This window comes from Oculina patagonica, chromosome 2 (genome assembly GCF_052425735.1).
Source record: "Oculina patagonica isolate OP01 chromosome 2, crgOcupat, whole genome shotgun sequence".
NCBI lineage: Eukaryota > Metazoa > Cnidaria > Anthozoa > Scleractinia > Oculinidae > Oculina > Oculina patagonica.
The window spans coordinates 27736213-27751742 of record NC_135759.1 but is presented as its reverse complement, the minus strand read 5'-3'; the positions used below and the strand labels follow the sequence as shown (position 1 = coordinate 27751742).

At 37.5% G+C, this 15530-nt stretch overlaps 1 protein-coding gene across 8 annotated transcripts in view; it reads right to left on the bottom strand.

The window, feature by feature from the left end:
* Positions 1 to 1147: 1147 nt before the first annotated feature.
* The window catches only part of LOC144643837 (zinc finger MIZ domain-containing protein 1-like), a 43548-nt gene continuing 29165 nt past the window's right edge, over positions 1148 to 15530 (bottom strand). For 6 of the 8 annotated variants that reach the window (XM_078503213.1, XM_078503211.1, XM_078503209.1 and 3 more), the window contains 17 exons: positions 15278 to 15323; positions 14636 to 14695; positions 13450 to 13621; positions 11985 to 12214; positions 11097 to 11402; positions 10554 to 10867; positions 9230 to 9803; positions 8578 to 8716; positions 8021 to 8135; positions 7067 to 7165; positions 6813 to 6918; positions 6508 to 6656; positions 6052 to 6119; positions 5856 to 5924; positions 5251 to 5603; positions 4489 to 4769; positions 1148 to 3865 (listed from right to left, as the gene is read on the bottom strand). In XM_078503213.1, coding sequence (XP_078359339.1) covers positions 3773 to 3865; positions 4489 to 4769; positions 5251 to 5603; positions 5856 to 5924; positions 6052 to 6119; positions 6508 to 6656; positions 6813 to 6918; positions 7067 to 7165; positions 8021 to 8135; positions 8578 to 8716; positions 9230 to 9803; positions 10554 to 10867; positions 11097 to 11402; positions 11985 to 12214; positions 13450 to 13621; positions 14636 to 14695; positions 15278 to 15323 — 3174 coding nt within the window. In that variant the 3' untranslated portion in view covers positions 1148 to 3772. The remainder of the gene's footprint in view (positions 3866 to 4488; positions 4770 to 5250; positions 5604 to 5855; positions 5925 to 6051; positions 6120 to 6507; positions 6657 to 6812; positions 6919 to 7066; positions 7166 to 8020; positions 8136 to 8577; positions 8717 to 9229; positions 9804 to 10553; positions 10868 to 11096; positions 11403 to 11984; positions 12215 to 13449; positions 13622 to 14635; positions 14696 to 15277; positions 15324 to 15530) is intronic. The other 2 variants (XM_078503210.1, XM_078503214.1) reach the window with 2 other exon arrangements.

The following is a 15530-nucleotide window of genomic DNA, read 5'->3' as shown; positions in this document are numbered from 1 at the left end:
ATTTTGGGTGCAACTATCGACCACCTTTTTAATCAAAAGCACCTTTTTTGGATTTTTGGAGCAACGTTCGAGCAACTTTTTCAGAAAATTCGAGCAACTTTTTAAATAATTTCGAGCAACTTGTGGAAAGCCCTAGTGGAATTACAATAAAGGTCAGATTCTCCACGACTGAAACAAAACAATAACTGGGCTCCGAACGTTAGAATCAATGAAAATATATCGGTACTATGATTTAATATCCGGGAGAGGTACTCGCCTAAAGTGTCTATACGGGTACATGTGCCGCCCAACGGGGTCGTGATTTTGGGCTATCGATCTAGAAACATGTCTATAACGGGGTATCAATTTTAGAGACGATTGCCTAGAACGGGGTATGATATTTTAAACGCACGAAAGTTTCAACCTGTTTCTAGAATGGGATTTTTTTCTAAAACGGCGTTCTACTTTGGAGACTTGGGCGGCAAATACCCACCCAAAACATAACTGAGTACTGTAAATCCCCCCCCCCCCCCCCTTGGAAACTTATTATCTGTCCATGTAACACGTGTGCCAGTTCGATCGAAGGATGAGCTCGCCTGTTACCGTAGTTTTTGCGGTATAAGTGCGTGCGGCGCTGACTGAACTGTTAGAAACTTGGCCGTTGGGCTAGGGGAGTGCACTCTATTTTGTGCGGGTTTTTTTCGATAATCATTCAAGCTACAGCTAAAGAGTCAACTCTAAAGGGTCAATACATAACTACGAGCTGTATCATCACACCATTCGTACAGTCTGTGCGGGAGTGAAGGGGTGGGAAAAGGGCTAGGGGGTTGGACAACCGCTCCATACCGTCCCTTTTGTCTTTCAATAAATGGTCCGAAAGGAAGAATCCAAACTTCACATTGGACATTATAAATATGAGTCAGAAAATCGAGTAACGGAAGCATATATCCACCATCAACCCAGAGACTTCTTCCTAGAAAATTTAACCTTCCTTTAACTGACTGCTTTTAAAAGCTGGCTAACAACGATTGCAGGATAGAATGCCCTGTGGGTGAGGGGGGGGGGGGGGGAAGTAGTTAGTCTTAAAGGTACCGGTGTGATCATTCACTCCCTAAGTTGGCGAATGTAAAAGTCACTCTACCCCACCCCATAAACAACACAAAACCACTTCCTGACTTGTCTGGTCTTTATTTCTTATAAAATTTAGATATAGAATATCTACACATACAGGCGGCTTTAATACGTCTATCATAGCCTTCTTCGTAAGAATTTGTTCTTCACTACAGAACTGTAGTAGTAAACTTTAGGTTATAAATAGGTATAAAATCTACTTTGCTACTATCGACACTACAAGAGAGATTACAACGAGTTGTTGTTTAACAGAAAGCTCAAACTTAGGGCTAACACACAACCCCTAACAATGTACGAGATGTCTTAATGCGACGATAAAACGCGCATTGCATTAATATGGTTGTAATAATCTTACTACGCATTTACAGCTAGAGAACAACATATTAAACGAATCTAATTTATAGATTCCCCTCAAAAAAAAACATCATGAATTCAGACGGCTTTTCAAAGTGATGCTTGTTTGGTCATTGGCACTCAATCTGTGATTCAAATGGAACTGCTAACTAAATGTACTACTATAAATTAAATTTTTCCCTAACATTTTTGAACATCTTGGGCGGAAGGGTTAACTACTTTTAACGGTCATACGAGAGTTTACTTCTGCTAATCTCATACTGGCCGCACATATACGCGCCTGTACTGTATTTACAGAGGCTAAATCATATTTTAGATATACAATATTTATAGATATATATAAATACATGTTAACTTTTATGTACATTAGGGCATAAAGTCCAGCAAAAGGACTGCAGCCAGTCCAACCTCTCCTTAGATCGTCTATCGAAAGTGAAAAATGGTGATGCGAAATCTATTTCAGTCTTTGCAAAGACGTTTTCTCGAGACTTGGCCACGACATAGCCATGTTTTATGCCGTCACTGGTAAATTCGCATAACCTCGTCTAGAATCTGGACGGTCAGCAACACGGTTTGCATGCATTTTAGCTAGAATGAAATGTGGCTTAAAGAGAATCAAAGCGTGTTTTTCGAGGTATAATAAAAGGTCGGCCCAGAGAGCGTGGCATTCACAGTTGATATCAAAAGTGTTCTGGAGAAGCGTTCAAAAAGTCAAAACTACTTTGCAAGCAAAAGGGCCTGAAACTGAAGCGAAAATGAAGAGGAGAGAAAAGAATTACTTACAAGCAAGATCTCTGTGCTTAATACAACTGAACCAGATCGATAAAAAGAAGGTCCTAGGGAACAACACTATTTCATAGATTTTAAAAAATTGATTAGTAGCGACAAGGAGATACAAAATATTTAACAAACCACATAAAATGCTGTAGTTAATCAGCAATTAATAAAAAAAAATCGCCACAGGGTAGAAATTAATGGTAAAGCGGGATAAGTTAGCTATCATCAACAATTATTTCGATGTGTTAACATTTTAAAACACAACATCAAATTCTTGTACTCGTGCTATATTTACCATAGTATACTTTCCTTTTTGTATTTTGTTACTTGAAATCTGGTACCATAAGTAATAGGAAAGACATTTTAAAAAAGCGAAGAAAAAAGGTGCAACACGAGGCAAAATGATTTTAAACAAAAAAGAGAGTTTGTTGCATTAAATATCAAATTGAACTTGTCGAGAAAAAAGATTGGAATAAAAGAACTTGTTCGAGAGGCCTGGTTATAAACTGTAAAAGAAACGGGTTAAGTAATGAACGAGTAAAAGACTGAAGGCTATTAGTTCAGTTATTCCAGCTTTTATGATGATTTGATGAAATGTTTTGGTTACGAGGTTGCGACGGAAAGTGCGTAGATATTTATTTCTAATGACTATATAACTAGAAATTATTAATCCTACAATAATTCTTATAAGATATTACTAGCTCTTTTCAAATACATTTTTCACGGCGCTACTTGAACTAAAATTGATAAATCCCTCTAATTAAAAAAAGAAATACTACTTTAATCTATGCGTGTGTACAGTTAGGGATGCATGCCCCCTTTAATTTATTTATGCATATATTATTAGCATTTACTAAATGTGTTCCAAATGTTGGAATAATTAATAATTCCTTTTGTCCATCGCACCTCTTGAGTGCGTGGTATAAAAACAGTCTGTTTTGTACTATTCACATCAGGCAAAAGCTACTCTACTAATTCCTTTTCATAATAAATTTTTTTCTTGTTGAGTTTGACCCAAAATCACAGCTTCTACGCCACTACATTAAGATACCTTTGGCTGCATCACTTGTAAAAACGTTCCCATGATCGTCAGGAATAAAAATTGTGCCGTTACTGAGAAATTTCTTCCTTTGCTCTGTGTTACACGTTTTTTTTAACAACAATTAAAATCATAGAAGAGTTATAAATCATAAAAAAAAGAATCATGTAAAGTTATCCTAAAATACCGATACTGCTTACAAAACAAACGTTAGGTAAAACTATGATCCAAAATTCCATTTTTAAAACTGAAAAACTATTGATTTGTATAACATAATACAATAATTCAAATTCTAACTTATAATTTTAAGCTTTAAGTTTTTCTACTAAGTATAACCTTAAACGTACTATATACAACAACGAAAATCAATGTATTGCATACAGTATATATGTATATAATATATATTACCTAAATATGTGTTTTATTTGCAAGAAGCAAAGTAAAAAATTTCTAGCATGGCCCTCTCCTGTAGACGATACCACCATCACACCATCACTCAAACATGGACAGAATGTCCTCGCTGGGAAGGTCGGATGGTGTTAGGTAGTTAAAAAGTTCTTCTGGGTCGAGAGTTCCTGGTAAAACCTGAAAAAAGGCCAATAAGGTGGTTGGATTAGAAAGATCATAAGAAGGTCAATAAACGACTAGGATTCATAACAGTATTGTTTTGAAAAACTATTGCACATTATCCTTTTAATTTCACATTTTCACATTCTGTTGTCACTATTTTTCTTAATTAGCATTTTGCAGTCTACTTATTATTCAACTTTGCTTTGTAAATCATTTAACTGAAGATGACAGAGGTTTCTGTCGAAACATGTTTTGTAAACTTAAAAAAATTGTCATTTTCTTGAAAATCTCTACTTGCGTACTACTATCAAGACCTACTGCATAAAAGTATTAATCCACGAAGATTGATATCCTGTGTAGCAGTCAATTCCATTCTGAGTACTTGAGAGGCATGAGAAAGCTCTGCCTTGAGCCTGGAGGTTTTATGTCCAACTTGTGCACTCAACAAGGAAATGGCAATTACAGTTGCACATTATCTGAATAGCCTTAAATTACTGTTAACGATATGCTTAAAAAAGTACAATAAATGTTTCATAGTCTGACTACACATTAAAAGAGTCTTCTCAGTTCTGCCTATCCTCCTCCCCTCATTAAGGCAAGGCCTCCCTTCCTCAATAAAGTACATTACATCAACTTACGTCTAAAGCGCCTTCTACTCCATCTGTTCCACCACTGTGATCTTCCAGAACACCAAAGTTAAACTCGTCCGGAAGGTTGTCGTGTTCAAGGTCAGCTGCGATACTGTCAGCATTTCCTGACACGGGCACCTGGGGTAGGGCAGAGGGGTGTTGCGTCCGTTCAGAAGCACATTTCTGAGTGGGATGAGACCCTGGAGTTTGAGGAGTGGAAGGACCTCTAGGATGGCTGCCGCTTTGGGTTGTCACTTGACTAGTGGCTGGACTTGGAGTCATCTTATCACCTGAGAGATCAAGAACATCACATCATTGTACAGTGCATGGCTTAACTAAAGAGCAAATTAAACATAAGCTCAATGTGAATACTGATTTGTTCTATTTCTTGCTTCAGGGTGGTGGTCAACAAACACTGTACGACACACAACCTACAACAGAGACAATTGAAGGCACGGCGGCAAGAATGACACTTGGTTTTTTGCCCATTTTTAAGTGCTCAAAAATAGCGGAATTTTGGCATGTGAACTTCCTTTACATGAGAAACATTGTTACGAAGTTTTTTCGCTGGTTTGCACTTCATTTTGAAGAAATAAAGTATGCCATAAACTGAGAATTTCAAATTGGCTTTCTTTTCAGTGTTTGTTCTTTTAATGAAGACAAAACACTGAAAAGAAAGCTGCTTCTATATTCTGAGTTTTTTGCATAGTTATTTCTCTACTAAGAATAGTGAAATCAGCTTATTAGGCAGTATTTCCTCACACCACTCACCACTGGGCGTGGTCGCTCCCTGCGTAGTTCCCGAGTTACTAGTGTTATGTTCTTGTAGTTGACCTCCGCCAGATGAACCATGTGTCTCGGGAGGTGTCCGTCCAGGAGGAGTGGGTGCACTCATACCAGGGTTGGATGGTGGTTGTGTTTGGTAAGGCGAGTAGTGTCCACTGCTACTGGACATTTGAGATGTGGGTGTCCTGACGCCAGACAGTGGTAATGAATCAGGTGGAGAAGGACGTGCCTTCTTGGCTGGCTGCGGCCCTTGACATTCTTCATCTTTTGGTTCTTGTTTGACAGGAACAGGTTTCCACTGACTGTTAGGATCAATGGTTACTTCTTCTACGTCCGTACTGAAAGAAAAGGAATACACTATGGTTAATGTGGAATGTACTTTTATCAAATAAAATTACAACATCAAGTTTATGTCATAAAAGTTTCTCGTGCTCTGTAAGTGATTTTACTCTTCAATTTAATGAGGAACTTCACATAACCAAACTCAACACAAACGAGCCATCTTGTTTTTCCAATGAGCATTTCAGATAAATACAAAGGGCGAGGCATTTGAATTTGGATAGTTTTGTAAAAATGGTAACTATAGCAACCACCTGGAGGTTGTTAGGATTCCCCACATGAACTGATCAACTTCGAGTCCTTCCAACAGGGCAACTTTGCTGCAAAATAAAGGAATGAACATGAACTTCAGTACAAACAACTTCAAAAAGAGTCAAATAATAAGGTACACATACATTCTGTCTAAAAAGGCTCAATTTTTAATTTCACCTAGACCAAAACACTCACCTACAGACCGGACACTTCCAACTTCCTCTTTCGCAGTTTAGTCTCAAGTACGATTCTAAGTCGAAACACTAGAGAAATGAATGACAAATTAAAATCGTAAATTAACAAAGCTGAAGTTAGGTGCCTTTGCTCAAGATTTGGAATTTAATAGTGAACTTTTCGTGGATTTACATAGTTCATTGGTACACTTGACATCCCAGATAACTCATAGCCATCAGATGAACGCAAACCTTTTTCGATTTCCCTTCAGGTCATTTACATACAAATTTTACCCTCTGATCACTTAGAACGCCCGATATCTCAGGATACCTTTTTCAATTTCCCTCTGCCAAGGTACGAGTTATCTGGAAATAATGGAAATTGCAAATCAATTTCTTGGTTATTAAAGGTTGTGGACAACAGTTTCCAACATTTTGAGTACAATCTTACTGATTTCCTTATAACAAAGCTACGTACCTGGATATGTTTACAATCGTGGCCTCTGGCTGGCAGAGTTATTCTTCTGAATGTGATAGGACATTTTAGTGACACTTTGATAGCTGTTTGTTCTACACTGTCATCAGAGCCGCCAGCAGCAGATGAACATAACGAGAAGTTTCTTTTAACTGTCAATCAATAGAAATGACATTAATAATCAGCATTAATTTTTAAAAATTAATTATTTTGGCTGAAATGCCGTAAATGCAAACTTGCAGGAAGTTACTAATTCCTAACAGCTTAGAATTAATAGTTTATGTGCTACATAATTCTATGACACTTACTTTTTGTGATACAGTGTTCAGCTGGTAGAAGCCGTTTACGTAACAAGCTCTGTAAAACAGAGCTGACTGAAGGTCTGTGAACCAACTGAAGGACAAAGAGGTGCGACTGAAAGGAAAAAATAATAATTATCACACCACAATTTGATTTCTGAAACAAAAGTTTAGAAATCAATATCAATATTTGGAATAGTTGCGATAACAGTATTTTTAAGTCAAGACTGGTGTAGACCTGTATCATAAATTATTCTACTTACGCAGCAACATGCTGTTACTGTTATCTGTATGGTATTCCTGCCAGGTTTACACACATTCTTTAAGTGAAGAGGTTTATGTGACGTTTTGTTGTCTCCTTGCTACAATATAGTATTAAAAGCACCAAATCAGTCACTTGTACTTTATGTCAATTCTTAAGCTGAGTACTAATACAACACATGGTAAGGTGCAAGTTGAAATTCTCAAATGGTAGGTAGACCGACTAATAGGCTTTAAGATCACAAAATCTGACTTGTAGCATATAATATTACAGTTGCAGAAAACAAGTCCAGATATAATATTGAGCTATTACCGTACCCAAATTCGCAAGTAGCAATCAGAAGCGCGATATCCTACGATATCAAGTCACTGACCTGATATGCCACCATATCACGGTCACTTTGATGTAAGTAGTTTTTCTGTCGTTTGAAAGGCGTTTTACCAATAAAACAGAACTTCCTTATTTAATTAGCGGTGTTTAGTGGTCGGAGAAACCCCAAATATGCGCGCTCGCAGCGCGTGTGCGACAAGTACTGAGAATTCAGATGAAATGGAGTGGAATTTCAAATTTTTCCTTTAGTTGGATTTTAAGAATGAATCAAGGAGAGAGGAGGAACGGAGGGCATAAATTTACCTTGCAAGCATGCTACAGAGCGAAATAAACCGAGGCTGATTTGGGAATACAATCTACCTTTTTGGTACGCTTCCGTCTCGCTCGCATCTCACGCCTGATATGCCGCGAAGGTACCAAAGGTAGATTAGGTATAAATACCAAACCTAACTATGGTACTCATTTTGTTTGTTAGGATGTTCCAACACTCTTGAAAATGTCAATATTTTAGGGTTAACTCTGGGGTCCTACACATGAATATTAAAAAAAAGGGATATTGTAACAAACCAGGCAAGTGATGAATTTACATGTACTGTCAGCTCGATAAACAATCATTTCAACTTACCCTTTCAATAATAAGGGGATTAGCATTAACGCTGACAGTGACTGATGCTGGCCAGTTGGTGTACATCTGTTTATCCTCATGATGATAACATTTAAATTGAAGTTCAAGATCAGGTCTGCAAAAAATAACACCAACATTAGTACAGTACACAGTTTCTAGGGAAAACCAACTCCTGTATTTACTTATGCGGCAACCAACATCTTTCACACATCCTAGTGCCTGCCATATCCTAGCAACTACTTGTACTTCTTAAGTAAATGTTTTGAACTTGAACCCGTACTTCTTTGTCAACTGCACATTGTACAAAGAAAATTGACTTTTCAGGTTGCCTGTTAGTCAATTTAGAGTCAAATGATAGTGAGTTAACCTGGGGACCTTCTTGTTGGCCTTAAAATCATCTGTCAACTTTAATGTTTAAAACTGTAACTTGCCCGTCAGGTAAGAGATTAAAAAAAGTCCACTGCGTAATTTAGACTGGCAGAAAAATTTCTGGGCTATTCCATAAGGCTTGCCGTGCAACCGACTTTGATGTTACAAAATCAAAAAAATAATTGTACCTCATCATGAGCGTCTGATGAACAGAGTCTCTAAGATGGAACACATGGTTGCTGACAGCTAAATTGTGCTCCAGTCTGAATGGAGCAAGGACTATGCCATCTCGCACAGGGAAAGTTAATCTAATCACATCATTTTCACCTGATAGAAAATAAAGACATAAATAAGATCAGTGTCTGGCAAATAAATAATTACTAAATTTATTAAGTGCATTAACCACCAAAACAAGATTACATGTACACTGTCTAGATACAGAATTGGGGATTATCTTAGCTCTACGTGTCTGTTTTGTAAGCTGCTATCAGAATAGACTTTGATAGATAACATAAAAAACAAATTGTTTTGACTAGAATAATCATAAGTTACATGAGAGCATGCAATACTGAACAAACCACATAACTGCCAATATTAAGCCACAATATTATGTAAATTACAGTTATTGTAATGTTGTAATACCAAGATTTTTTCTCAATTTATAAAATGGGTCTAAACTTTTGATTACTTTATGTTATGGCCTTTAGCTTTCAGCTCATGTTTAAGGGCTTTTCTGTTTAAACACAGGTGATGAAACACCCTTATCTACCAAAGAAGCAAAGCTTTAAGAAGCACAACTTATCCACCACCAAGCCTCCCTACAAATGACTGCCTACTTACTATTTAACCTCGGAGGCTTGATGTCCTCGTAGCCCTGTGGCGAGGAAGTGTTAGGAACAACTTGGGGTTTAATGTCATAACAGTTTGAAGGATTACCGCTGGCATCAGTAATACTCATGTATGGGCTAGGTATAGCTCCTGGCGTGACCGGTGGAGATAGGGCATTTGCCAATGTTGGAGAGTTCTGGTATTGAAGTGTACTTTTGCGTCGTCTCGCCATGGGGCGTGGTCCTTGCTGTGGCATATGAGAGCCATACATTCCTGGTTGGGGCATCTGCGCCATTGGAGTGACCTGAGGTGGCTGCGGTACTTGAGGTATTTGGCCCATGGGGCTCAATTGAGACATCTGGTTCACTGGTCCCATGGGTGGCATCTGACCCACCTGTGGTCCTACAGGTTGGTTCATCTGACCCATTGATTGGTTGACTTGATTTGCTTGCATCATGTGTCCCATTTGTTGGTTGATCTGCGACATGGGGCTCATGCTAGGTGTATAGGGAGGGGGTGGTGTTGGCTGTTGTTGGTAGCCACTCTGTGCTGGATACGATGAAGGCATTTGATAGCCACCCTGTTGCTAAAACAAAAGAGGAGAAAGAAAGCTATGAATTTAGGAGTAGTTTCACTCAAGTGTATAATTATTGAGCGATTATCCTGGGAAATTGTGCAGGATATTGCTTGATACTTAGCCGCCTAGACACAAGCCAAGTATGCTTAAGTCAGAAAATTTTCTGCAAGATTGAGCAGGATAGTTGTATTATTATCATTATTATTATTATTATTAATATGAAAACATTATTTTATCATAAAAAAAATTTGGCATGGCAGCTACAATTTAAGGATAAGTTGCCGATCTGGTGATGAGCAGTTAAGGGATAATCTCATAAGTTAAACATGGACTACTAACAAATGAGCCCACAGGGCTGCAAATAACAGTCGGTCATCGGACATCAACCAACCAAAATTTGCTCATGTCCGACGAAATCCCAAGTGTGGTCGGACATCATGTCCAGACAATTTTTTGATTGTAAATCATTTTACGAAAATGATTAACAGTTAGTTTTTTTAGTTAGAGAACTAACTAACTAACTAACTAACTAAATCATTTTATGGGCAACAATGATTAATATCTGTTGGACCACAATTTTGTTTTGTTCGACCAAGATGGTGTCTTAGTAGGACATATGTCCTTTTAAGTGAAAAAGAATTATTTGCAGCCCTGCAAATTAGAAGTTTCACAAAATACAAAACAAAAAGAAAAGCAACACATGCGTATTCTGGCTGCCAGACAAGTGACTGACCACCCACAATAAACAATGCACCTTACCCCATATTGTCCAGGGTATTGTTGCTTATAATGTTGCTGCATTTGCTGTTGTTGTTGCTGCTGCATTTGCTGTTGTTGCTGCTGTTGCTGTTTTCTCAGCATGAACTCCTGCAGATATTGCGCCCTGCTCATGTTGGAATTGGGTTTTTGCATTCCCTGTTGGGTACCAGGTTGTTGTTGTTGCTGCTGTTGCGAGAACGACTGTGGATATTGAGGAAAGCTATTGCTGCGCTGGTACGGGGGTGGTGGATGTTGTGGGTGACTGGCTTGATTGGGAGGATATTGGGTTTGTCCTGGAGGGAATCCATAGTCTCCTGAAGAAAAAAAATCCAAGAAGAATCTTAAATTGAGCACTTAAAGAAAGAGTACCATACAGACTTGTGTATACGCTGCTTATCTACAAGTGCAGCTTATACACGCATTTTTCCAGTACATTTTACAAGGTTGATCCAACGATTTGTTTCAATTTATAGTACAGGATGTAGTTGCTTGCTAAGCATCATTAATATTGTCTTTGTTTAGCCAACCACTGAAAATACTTACCAATTTGTTGCTGATCCTGAAGGGCAGCAGTAGCTGTCGCAGTGGCAGTCGCTGTTGCTGTAGCCGCAGCTGCTGCGACTGCAGCCGCTGCTGCAGCTGCTGCTGGATTGGCAGTTGGTTGCGGAAAGGGAGATGCATTGGGTGGAACAGAGTTCTGCTGGGAGTAATAATGGTTACTTGCTGGAGGTACACTGGGCGTGTTTGCAGCAGCAGGGTAACTGTTTTGCCTCTGCATGTAGTTCTGTGCTGCTACAGTAGGAGTCGTTTCTTGAGGTAGCCTACTCCCTGGTCTTGCTGGATAGCCTCCTGTAAGACATCAACCACCAAGAATATATTTTTAAAACGATGGACACTAGTTAGTAAGCTATTTAACACTGCTTACCAGGAAACCTGTTATTATAAACACGGCTGCTTTTTAACTCTTCAGATGATTTCAGACTGAGTGCGCACTGATTGAATGGTTCAAAGGAAAACAAATTGAATGCATAAGCGGTTGTCAGTCTAAATTTACAAGTGCATGTTAATTCCAAATTGAATGAGGAAAATCATGATTACTTGAACACTGACACATACCGGCACTTTAAAACAACCTTCAAGATAGGGTCAGCGATAGCAAATTCACTACATTCGTATTGTACAGCCTTGAATTGTGTACCATTTAAAAGATGTACAGTCAAACCTCTTTTATACAGACACCAAAGGGACAGAGTTGAGTGTCTGTATTTATGTCTGTATTATAGAGGTAGAGATTACATGAATTCTATGAATTCTGATTTCTCTGCAAACAAGTGAACTATTCATAACACAGAGGTATCCACATTATGAGGGTGTCTGTAAGGAGAGGTTCGACTGTACCAGAAAAATTAATTCAATTTTTCCTTTCTTTACCTGACTGTGCATATTGTTTAGGATTTGCAGAGGTTGAGAGATATGGATGTCCCACAGAGTTGACAGTGTTCGTAGTTGGAACGCCTGGATTGGTAGGGTCATGCGACATGTTGGCGGTTCCATTTGTCATAGATGACGTGACACCCCACACCGTTGTCACGACAGACAAGGAAGGCTGCTGTTGACCATGACCCTGTGTAGTCTGTGGCCACATGACAGTTGATGCATCGCTGTAAAATAACATATCACTTGTCAGGAAAGTTGTTGAATATCAATATGGCAAAAAACCTTGTGTCAAGTGCTTCAGACAACTTTCCACATGTAGTAAATGCAAAGACGGCAAGGGAAATATGAGGTATTTCTGACAGAACTGTTGTCACAGTGCAACTCAATAAAACAAGAGTTTGAAAGGAAATAGAATGCTCAATGAATTTACTTTCACAATATCATAACAGAAAACTTAAACGAATTTAATATCTAAGTCAATATAAGGCAATTTGTTGGCTGGCTTACATGGACAACACAAAATAATTTATAATTAACAGTGCATGAACTTAGAAACAGTTTTTTCAAACGTTAAGTCTACATGATGTAGAAACAGTGTCCTTTATGTTAACAGACAAAGAATATCCCAGAAAACAAGTAATTTAGATTTTCCATCAATATCATCATTTTTCACTTCAGAACTCTCTAGATATAACTTTGAAATTTTTATCATATCTGAAAGTTTAAAAAAGCTTGAAAATATTGGTTGTGTGACACTAAGCAAACACACGCAAGCGCTTGGCTGCCATGAATTTCAAAACAATTCATCTCCAAAACAACATACAGCATTGACATTAAATATACATTGTACACAAAGATTTATAATTTACCATCTGTAAGGAAAGTTTTTTAGGGGTCAGGTTTTACATAAATTGAGATTTGTGCAATGATGTCAGATACAGGGGAACCAACCTGTAAGGCTATGGTGTATATTAACTAATATTATTTAGATCATGACATGGTGCAATAATTTGAATTTCGTTAGCCTGATGCAGTAAACTCACAAGAAGCTATGGTAGTAGTTCACTCTACTAATAAACTGAACTCAATCGATGTCTGCAAATTACCATTGTTGTGAAAAGTGTTTCATGTGTGATAGGGGCAGAGTATTTGTTCACAAGTTCTATTTGTGTAAGTGAATTCAGCCTAATCATGTGTTATGGTAATGACTTAAGCTAACTTTAAATATGTGGTTAATGCCGGTTTGATTGCATCTATTTTACAAGAAAAACAAATCAATTTCACAGCAACTTGTTTAAACTGCTCGAACAAGCGAAAGAATGAGCATAAAGCACTGTGAAGTCCAAAAAAATGCAGTTATATTTCTAAATTTATGCATGATCAATCTACATGTAACACTACCGACGCTTCACAGAAAACACTTTAAAAGTTATATCTACGTATCTAATAAGTGACATACTTGTTTGTGAGTTGATTTAACTGATTCATCTGATTCAACTGATTCATTTGAGTTAGCTTGTTAGCCGGCCCTGTGGGGTAGCCTGTCGTCTTCTGTGTATCAACATTTCTTTGCTTTTGGTGTCGTAGTAACAGAAGTCTGCCAAGATCTTCACACCACACACCCAACATAGCTGTGAAAAGCACAGAATCAATATTATCTATCAATATTAGGTTAAGAATTTTTCCAGGGCAAATATAAATAATGCCATTTCTGGTTAATTAAGTGTTCATCTGAATAGTTTTTCTTTTATTTTTTGTCAGGAACATGCACTTTGATCCATTTAAATTCAAACAAAAATTAATCAATTCATTATAAAATGTTATTGAAATTTTCAAGATTATCAATACACTGTGTATTGGGTTGTTTTGCTCGTCTTGTTACTCAAAGTTCACTTGCATGAGAGCAGTTGTTAATGTTTTGTGTTAGGGCACTCAACATAATTATTATGCTTTTAATGGCTTAGTCACCTTAACAATACTACACACACAAAATATTTCACAACAAAATACACGAACATAATACCATGGCGTGATAATTATACAGACAGCTCTTGACTTTTTTTTTCACAAAGCCTGTTTTACACTAACAAAATTGCTTGCATTCTAGTTTTTAATGGTAGGCAGGGCTGTTTTGTAAACCCACTAGCCCAATCATTGATAATGACCTTTGTTCACTGACAACCAGACTGTGAAACCATAATCAATCACTAGGGGAACTTCTACATGTATTTCACTCCCTTGGCTACCATGCAAGTAAAGATACAAATGAAACCTATGCGAACTATTGCAAGTACATCATGAAAGCATGCAGGGAACATGTCATAACTTTACTGTACTGGTGTAACCGTAAGCTACATGTTGTAAAACTGGGTCCTGGGCATAGTAAATACAGCTTGTAAATCTTGTTAAGAAAGCAAAAGGAAAATTCAAAGCTCCAAATTTCATCTCTGCTTTCAAGGACACTTAGGTTAGTCAGGTTTGGACAATCAACTTGTGATCTTATTTGCATTAAGTAAACAATGTACTAGACACATTAACAAGGCTATCACCCCCCCCCCCCCACCCCCTCCCTACATCAAATTAAATAAAAAAAAAATCAAGACATGAAGGGATGGGAGGAATTAAAAAATGATCAAGATACGTACTTGCTGACTTTGTTGAGAACTTATCTCTATGTGCAGCACAAACTGCTAAAAGTCTGTAACCTACGAAATTGAAAAAAACATCAAAAATTAAATATTGTTCAAAGGACACCATGACCAAAAATAGCCTTCTATATTACTCTACAAGAAGATAAATATAAAATCTCGTTTAAGCTTTCCATGAATAATTTGTTGAACATCACAAGCAACTCTAAGCACATCGGCAGCAGTTCAACACTACAAGTATGAATTCCCTTCCTGTTGAATTTCCTTTATCCTCAACAGTTGGTTAGATGAACTGAAATGTTTATTACATGTACTTTTGGGAATGGACCCTTTGCAAAACCTATGGTCGTGGAATGAAAGCGATGCCAGAAGAGCATGATGAAGTTAGTAAGATTGCCAATTTAAATTGAGACCAATGGTGTTTAGAATGTAACTCCAAGATTTTATGGTAATTGTTGTTTAATTTGCTGTACCAAGTACACCTAATAAGGATCAAAACTGTGGAACAGAAAGAACTGCAACTGGCTTGTAAAACTAGTATTATGGACAAATTAAAATATTTTAATTACCTGGACAATGAACAAGTACATCAAAAATTTAATTTTGAGCCCTGAATAAAACAAAAAATATCACACATACCTAAGTCTAAGTCATACCCAGGATTTGCTGCAACTTGGCTCACAACCTAAACAAAATAAACCGTGTTATAAAAGAAAATCTGCACAGATTGTCCTAAAGCCATACATTTCATGAAATCAAGAAATTGCATCTGAATCTTAAAACAGGGTTTTCATTAAGAATTGTAATAGGAGGAGAAAAGAGTAAAGTAACTGGAGGATGATTTTTAAAGGTTCCGCATCTTAATAAAAAAATAGGTACAAGCCTTTGAAAT